The 9039-nt window shown below is 33.6% G+C and overlaps 2 protein-coding genes across 2 annotated transcripts; one reads left to right on the top strand and one right to left on the bottom strand.

The window, feature by feature from the left end:
- The first annotated feature begins 753 nt into the window (after window positions 1–753).
- Window positions 754–1669, top strand: LOC110941821 (calcium-binding protein CAST). The gene has a single exon (XM_022183499.2). It carries the CDS (start codon window positions 976–978, stop codon window positions 1534–1536), a length of 561 nt encoding a protein of 186 aa, XP_022039191.1. The 5' UTR covers window positions 754–975; the 3' UTR covers window positions 1537–1669.
- A 4966-nt stretch (window positions 1670–6635) lies between these two features.
- Window positions 6636–9039, bottom strand: LOC110941811 (E3 ubiquitin-protein ligase CIP8). The gene is made up of 2 exons (XM_022183489.2): window positions 8900–9039; window positions 6636–7803 (listed from the first exon to the last, which is right to left on the bottom strand). Exon 2 carries the CDS (start codon window positions 7792–7794, stop codon window positions 6733–6735), a length of 1062 nt encoding a protein of 353 aa, XP_022039181.1. The 5' UTR covers window positions 7795–7803; window positions 8900–9039; the 3' UTR covers window positions 6636–6732.

Below are 9039 nucleotides of genomic sequence, written 5' to 3'. Positions count from 1 at the left end.
CGACACGTCACTTGGGCGAAATAACTTGTGAAAACATTTTGCTAAGTCCCTATCGAAACTTAACAAACTGGGGGACTTGAAGATACATATCCGAGGCCGGATATGATCCACCGGGACGTACGTCTTAAGATGTCCGTCCCCTTACCTGAACAAACATCACAGGGAACGTCCGTCCTCTGCAATGGTTCCGGAGACGAACCGTCGTTCAAGTGCGTCTAACCGAATGACGTCATCTCAGTTGACCACTATAAATACCTCATCAAAGTACAAACGCCAAGTACGATTTTCTGAACCTTCGTCCCTATTTTCTCTCTCTATTCTCTCTCTACAAATACTTATTCTCACGCCGGAGGGTGGTCGCAGAGGGGCCCTCCCATCTCTGCGGCGAGCCTAACGGTTTTCTGTTTTGCAGGAACCTTTCCCAAGCTCTCTGAAAGATCCAAACCTTCGATTACAGGCTCCGGCTTAAACTCGACTCTTTGGTTCTTCAAACGTTTTTACGTTTCATTCTAAATTTTGCGAGTTAATACGACGCAACGTGCGTGTGTGGATGAACGTTTTTACATCGTCTATTTTTTCCCCGTTTGACAGGTTTAACATAACGTGCGGGTCTTAGATCGACTTAGTTATAACTAAAAAATCTCCGCCATATTGCGGCTGTTCGCAATCCTAGTTCTAATAAAAAAGAAAATGTACAATTAATAATACGCTAATCAGATACCCAAACCGAATCTGATTCCTTAACACCTGTTATCAACATATAAAAATGTTTTTTCTTTAAGACTTAAACACGCTTACAAAAGCCGTTTTTCATGATTTTTCATATTCAATATTCAACTCTAGTACTCTCCTTCCTTATAAAGTTAAGACTTGGTATTGCTATAATACATCCTTTATATACCTACTACCATCCATCCCTCATCATTTCAATCCTAACTAATCATCATTCCTCAATAACAAATCATCAGCAGAGCCATGGCAACACCTGATGCACCAATCACCATCAACACCAATCTTCTCAAGTCCTTCTCTAGCAAATCCTTCCACCTCCGATCTCCCAGCCTCAACTCGGTACGCCTCCGCCGCGTATTCGATCTATTCGACACCAACCACGACTGCCTGATCAGCCTAGACGAGATCACCCGCGCCTTGACCCTCCTCGGCCTGGACGCCAATTCACCCGATCTCAACACAATAATTAGTTCCCACATCCGTCCTGGTAACACGGGCCTCACCTACGAGGATTTTGTGAGCCTTCACCGATCAATCAATGATCTGATTTTCAGCGTGGAAGAAGAAGCGGGCTGTAAAGAGGAGCAGGATGAGGCGGATTTGAAGGAGGCTTTCAAGGTGTTTGATGAGAATGGTGATGGGTTTATTTCTGCAACGGAGTTGCAGAAAGTGCTCGGAAAGCTTGGCTTTACGGAGGCTAATGAGATGGGAAGAGTGAAACTGATGATCTCGTCCGTTGACTTGAATCATGACGGACGCGTTGATTTTTCAGAGTTTAAGGACATGATGCGGGCCCTACAATAATACTAGTACTACGTTTGTAGCTTTGTACTCCATGTTCTTGTTTTCATTTCGTTTTTGAATTTCGGAATTTGTATTTGTATTTATTCTCCTACTAGTATTAAGCCACTGCGTTGCAGCGGTTGTCATAAAACTATATCATTGTCAGCGACTACCAACACCGGAAAAGCTCGTAAAAGCAAAATAAATAAAACGGGAAAAAAATAACGCCGAGCGAAAAACAGACATAAAATCTTTGAATCATGCACGACCGTTGTCGAGAAATTAACCGAAACATAAAATATAGAAAAAAATAACTAAGTCCATCCAGGAACCACGTGCTGGATGAACTTGTCAAACACATAAAAATAGATGTGACGCGACGAGTCAGTCAAACGGGAAAAAAAATATACGAAAAAATGTTGAACTCCACATGCACGTTGCGATGCGTTAACTTACAAAATTTAGAACGAAACGAAAAAATTTGGGAAATATGAAAACTATGGTGGACCAAAATTGAAAATAAAAAAGAGTTAGGATTAAATTGCAAAAGATGAAAAAGTTTGGGTTAAAAGTAAAAAACAAAGGGTCTAAATTGTAAAATTGAAGTTATTTATTAATTTTAGAAAAAGATAAGGATAAAAATAAGTGAGATGTATATATTGGTTATTAATTAATATTAATATTAAAAGAAATTTATTAAACAAATATAAATAGAATTTATAAGTTTGAAGGAGAGAATGCCATGTGTCCATGTGGCATTATTTGAAGTATCTATACTATATAATAAAAGAAACCATTTTCAGGACACTTGTCATCATATTAGGTCATTGTCTTATAGATAATTATTACTTTAGTTTAATCTTTTCTAATTAATTATAGATAATCCTCTTATTAAATATTATTTAATTTAATTATTACTTTTATATTTATCTATTTACTTCAAATTCAAACTTAGTTATCTAATTTGATATTATTGTAAATTACCATTTTAGCCCCTGTGGTTATATCACTTTTACCCTTTTAGGCCAAAAAGAAATTTTTTAACATCTGAGCCCTCAACGTCTTTTTTTTAACCCTTTTGAACCCAACGTCTTTTTTTCTAACCCTTTTGGCCCCTAAAAGTAAATGGATGAGGTTAGTGTTAGGGGCCAAAAGGGTTAGAAAAAAAAAGACGTTGGGGGTTCAGATGTTAAAAGATTCATTTTTTGGCTAAAAGTATAAAAGTGATATAACCACAGGAGCCAAAATCGTAATTTACTCTTGATTTTAACTATATATTTGAACGTTTTGTTTTGTTGGTATTAAATAGATTTTACAAAACCTAAAATAAAATTAACTAATATTATTTATCATTTCTACATTTACAAGTTTTAAATAAATGGTTAAATTTATTGAGACTTCGTTACATTTACAAGTTTTAAATAAAAGGGTTAAATTTATTGAGATTTCGTTAACAAATTTTACTACAATATAAAACATTAATGTGTGACGTCTATCATTCATTGTAAGCATTTATTTTATAATTTTCTCGCCTCACTTCCAAACTTATCTTATATTAATTAAATAAACAAATGAATAATGATCTAATATTAAATTTCATCTTACTTTAAATTTTGAATATCATTCTTCTATTTTTCTAATAATATATTATTCTAAAATTTAATTGTTAATTTAAGATATTTTTAAATAAAACAAATTATTTATCACGAAAACCAGACTTTGTATTAATATATGAAATATTTTTATTTTCATTACTAACAAAATTATTATATCAATTTTATTACATAATTTATAAATCAATTTGTCGGAATTGGTACCAACATTTTATCACTCAAACAGATGCTAATTTGCTTCTTGAATAACATATCTTATTTTCAAGAACCATCTTTTTTTTTGGGTAAAGGGTTACCCCGGTGATTTTATATATTCACAACCAAACGAAACAAGTAGTAAGGTAACATCCTTACTAGTTCAGACATGAGACATACCCTCATGAAAGTAAACAAACATAAACAACCAACAAGGAAAACGAAACAGAACGACCACTAGACAACTATCTAGACCATCACGACACTAGACCACATGAATTAACCATCCTCCATAAGTAAATCGGCATTGTGAATCTCCCATTTCTCCAGCAACTCCCGAACTCTGATTGTATTCTTGAATCTGAGCCCCATCAACTTGTATCTCACACTTTCTAAAACAGCTTTAGAAATGATATCCGGAGGCCTCGCATGGTTTCTGAACAAACGATTGTTCCTTTCCTGCCAAATAACGTACGCTGAGGCTGCAACTAGCAATCTACAAACCAGGTTTTTCGCCGATTTCGATCGAGATCGATGGTTTAACCACTCCACAATCTCGGTCCATCTTGGTTCAACTCTATCCATACCAACTTTAGACCGGACCGTACACCATATTTCCGAGGACAACTTGCATTCGAAAAACAAGTTGCATTCAAGAACCATCTTCACAATCACCATATCCATCACGTATCGAGTATTATCCATTAGTATATTGAAATATATGACTTTTTTTATTATTGGTATATAAAATTAGATTTATTAAACACGTGTAATACACGTGGTTTTTTTAAAGATAACTTTCTTTTATTATTTACTATACAAAATTACATTTATTCAACCCGTGTAATACACGTGCTTTTAAATATATAACTTTTTTATTTTGGTATATAAAATTATATTTATTGAACCCGTACAATATGGTCCTTATAAATATAACTTTTTATTATTTAATAACCCGTGCAATAAAAGAGGTTTTTAAAGATATATTGTTTTATTATTTAGTATATAAAATTCATTTATTCGACCCGTGTAATACACGGGGTTATAACCTAGTTTTATTATAAGTTAGACTAGGTTAGAACCCCGTGTATTACACGGGTTGAATAAATGTAATTTTATATATTAAATAATGAAAACTTATATCTTTATGGACCTTGTATATTGTACGAGTTAAATAAATGTAATTTTATATATCAAATAATAAAAAAGTTATATCTTTAAAAATCATGTGTATTACTCAGATTAAATAAATGTAATTTTGTATACTAAATACTAAAAACGTCGTATCTTTAAAAAAAACCCGTGTATAATCGGGTTGAATAAATCTACCAAATAATAAAAAATTACATCCTTAAAAACCCCGTATATTACACGTGTTGAATATATATAAAAAAGAGTTATATCTTTAAGAACCATATGTATTACACAGATTAAATAAATGTATTTTTGTATATTAAATACTAAAAACGTCGTATCTTTAAAAAACCTGTGTATAGTCGGGTTGAAAAATCTACCAAATAATAAAAAAATATATCCTAAATAAATGTAATTTTGTATATTAAATACTAAAAACGTCGTATCTTTAAAAAAAACCGGTGTATAGTCGGGTTGAAAAATCTACCAAATAATAAAAAAAATATATCCTTAAAAACCTCGCGTTTTACTCGAGTTGAATAAACATAATTTTGTATACCAAATAATAAAAAAAGTTATGTTTTTAAATAATTAGGATAACATTTAATATTAATTTATTATTTATATATTTAATATAAGATAAGTAGATAAGAGAGGTATTTGTTTTAAAAATATATTAAATTAACAATTTAGATTTGAGGATAATATTTTATTAAAGTATGATAGATTTAATATTAATTTATTATTTATTTATTTAGATAAATATAAATTTGAGGATACCTTCAATGAATAACACGTGTCCAAAAGTTGGTTTCTTTTATTATAGTAGTTAGATTAGATTGATATTTAATTTTATTTTGTTTTTTTTTCTCTTTTCTACTATAGGATGTATAATAATTTATAGGAAATGTTTTGATAACCAGGCCTGATCCTATAATTCGAAGCTTTACAGGTTTATTTGTCGAACTAGTTAGACGGGTTTTGGAAACTTGTAATGGACATTATTGGAGCGTAAAGAGGCTTGATAGCTCCCGTAAAACCGTCCCCCTGAGGGTTTTAGCAACGTTTCTAGTCTAACGTTAAATGAGGAGAAAAAAATTAGAAAGTAATGATTAAAAAAGTATTAAGGGGCTTAACACACTAAAGGTTTCAAAGTAAACATGATGATTTGTAACAAAGGTATAAGCAATGAAAAGGTATTGTGTGCCCACGTAAGGTAGCAAACCTATTGTCGTAGATATAGTCAAAATTGTGCAAAAGTCAAAATATCTTCAAAGTTGAAAAGTTTGAGTTAGAAGTGAAATAATGATCATTACTCATATCTTCAAAGTCAAAAAGTGAAATAATGATCCTTACTTGAGAGACTGGATGTGTCAAATTAGAATATAGTTCGTTGGTCAGGTAGTGTAAACAGATCTGAAAAAGACAATCTGCATTTAACATACACTATTTATCGATTTAAGGTATTTAGATCTCGTGAAGATCTAATGACTTGAGTGTAGAATGTGGCACGCTCTCTTGGACAAGCTCTGTTGGCTATATTTCAAACATTGTACTTGGTTTTGAGTATGGTGTTGTATCTCAAAGTAAATATTCAGGTAAAGATATTGGAACAAAAAAAAAATGTCCAATTCGAATTGGTGAGTAAGTATTCAGAGAAGCATGATGTTTGGAAGTTAAAAGTCGTACGTGATGAACATAATCCTCCACCTGCATTATATATGGAGGGACATGCAAAAGCAATGAAATTATCTTATAACGAGAATCGTTTGGTGCAAGATTTGACACAGTTAAATGTAAAACTCTGTGGCTTTCTATCAACGTATAAGAAGCAAAATGAGAATAATTCTAAAGATCATATACAATGCTCGTTAAAGCAGATGGACTAAACATGTACACTACCAAAATAACGTGTCTTTTCTAAAAGACCATATACAATGTCTTTTCAAAAGGAATAAAAGTAGATGGACTAAACATGTACACTACCAAATGTTAAAGCAGATAGACTAAACATGCATATAAACAAAGTTAGCCAATAAAAAGAATTTTTTTTTTTCTAAAAACAGAAGGGCTAAACACTTATATAATGAAGTTGAAGGTTTAAAAGTAGAATACAAAAAACGACAATCAATTACTTAAAAGAATAAATAGAGGGACTAAACATGTACACTACCAAAGTTGAAGCAGAGGGACTAAACAAGCCTTTTACTAATTAACCTTTTATATTTGATACATCGAAAAGTTTTTCAAATTTGTCCACAACCCAGAAATGTAATTACTCATTTACAAAAAGAGACCACCATCTAACACTTCTATCATCCCTTTGACCACCAAATACTCCTCCCCCCAACCACAACACAGCAATAACCACCACACTCACGACCGGAGCCACCACAAACCACCATCTTCTCCCACCACTCGCAGCCAACGCACGCTGCACTTCTGATTCCTGACGGCTTCTATCCTTGTCATCAGTCGGGAGCTCGTACCGACAAAGAGGACAAGTGTTCCGTGCATTCAACCATGGCACGATACATGAAGGATGGTACACATGACCACAAGGAAGCCGGTTGACAACACTACCAACACACACATTATCCTTACAAATCACACATACTGAACCCGGTTCATCTACAATCACAGGTTCAAGATTCTTCACAAACCAATCGGCTGCAGGTGGTGCACCTAACCGAGACCCGTTTGTCTCAACGTCAACATAGTCTCCGTATCCCGATGTATCCAACACTTGGTCATCCAAAATACTGAAAAGCCGTCTCCTTTCACTGTTTCGTATGCCCTCGTCAGAAAGAATCTCGCGAAGCCAATCATTTGGGCGATTTCGTCCATTAGTCGCTAATGATCTATGTAACTGAATTCTACCCACTGAACCTCCAACCGTGTTTTCATCATGACCATCATCAACATCATCATCATCATCGTCGTCGTCGTGATTAAGATAAGTATCAACATCAACCGAAGCATCAGAATCACTATCATAAGCATCATACGGAAATATATCACCATCCCTGTGAACAGAATCGAAATCGGCAGTTACAGTTTCAAATAAAACTCTCGTCCTCTGTCTTGATCGATTCACATGGTCAGAGGTTGTAGGCTGTAATTCTGGAAACTGTGACAACATATTTTCAAAAGATTCTAGACTGTTGTTGTACCGTGTTCGTGTTGTGATATTATCCTCGGAAAACAAAAAGTTACAGTTGTTACATATACCCGTTGATTCAAGTGATCCGTGGGTCTCGGTCTCTGACGAAAGGATTCTGTGACACAGGTGACACCTTCTTGTGGGATCCACAGCCGATGTATCATCTGTGTCCATAAGTTACAACTGCAAGGATTATATGCGACATTTGAATTATCATTCATGATAATCAATGTTAAATCCAATCATTTTGAGTATTTCAGAAAATGGTTAAAAAACACTGGAATTTTCACCCAAAATATAAGTTCACACTTTAAACAAAAAAAGGGTGTAAAAAGACAAATAACAGATGCACAAATAAGCATACACTTAACACTTTTAATCCAAAAAGCGCTATGTGAATTTAGGATTAAGGGTGTGAATTATAACATGACACGAACCTAACAAGAAACTCACAGGTTTGTGTTTAGTGTAAAAAGTTCGGTTCAGAGTTCGGGTCTGACCCACAAACACGTTTAGCTAAAGGGGTTGGGTTCAGGTTGACCTGACGGGTTCGCTGGTTGGCCCGTTTATTAATTTATTTATTTAGTTTTGCTTTTTGAAGATATGCTTTTCGTGTTCGACCCACGACCCGTCTAATAAACCTACTTAAGATCCATCTTGCATCTCAAATCATCATCATCTAACATGATGCACATAAAATTTCTTATAAAAGATTACATATAAAGAATACAGCAAAGCTGAGATCACTGATTTGATGAACAATTAGAGCTCACTCACCTCAATGATAGTGGAGAAACAAGAAAATATTTTAGATTATTCAGACTACAAATTATGTTTTTAAAATCCAATGAGATCTTCTTATTTGATGTTTACAAGTGGCAAGTAAATTAGATAAACACAAATTATCAACAATAATCAGTCACTAAATCAATTAGTTATGAAACCATAAACCTTAAATGGATAAAAGAAACCTGGAAAGGGGCCAAAAAGGATTCAATCAAAACCAAATTGATATTCAAAAACTCAGTTGTTAGTTTCCTATATCCATTTTCAGGTTCAAAACCATACCTAGATTTTAATTAAATTCCAGAAATCTGAACTAGTAATCTAACTCATAGAAAACAAAGAATCAAACTTTAGGTATTTCACACCACAGATGGTCAATTTCGACCTCTGGATTGGAAAAACGCACCGGTGTTGACCTAATCTGGAGTTTATGATTCACAAGTGGATAAAGATTTGAATGGAAGTAGAAGAATATGATAGGAAAACAACTAACCTTGAATGAAATTGGTATGTGGAGATTGAACAAGACTGAAATTAGGGATTGAGAAAAGTTTATTGGATTGACAACGGATGCATTTGTTAGCGCCCGCCAAGACCAAGAGAAACTTCCTCCTATCTATATATTATTGATAT

This window comes from Helianthus annuus, chromosome 1 (genome assembly GCF_002127325.2).
Source record: "Helianthus annuus cultivar XRQ/B chromosome 1, HanXRQr2.0-SUNRISE, whole genome shotgun sequence".
Classification (NCBI taxonomy): Eukaryota; Viridiplantae; Streptophyta; class Magnoliopsida; order Asterales; family Asteraceae; genus Helianthus; species Helianthus annuus.
Note: the sequence above shows the minus strand (reverse complement) of the source record. Positions and strands in the feature narration are given on the sequence as shown.

Coding starts and splice junctions, on each gene's coding strand:
- LOC110941821 (XM_022183499.2), top strand. CDS start 976: ATGGCAACACCTGATGCACCAATCACCATCAACACCAATCTTCTCAAG.
- LOC110941811 (XM_022183489.2), bottom strand. CDS start 7,794: ATGGACACAGATGATACATCGGCTGTGGATCCCACAAGAAGGTGTCAC.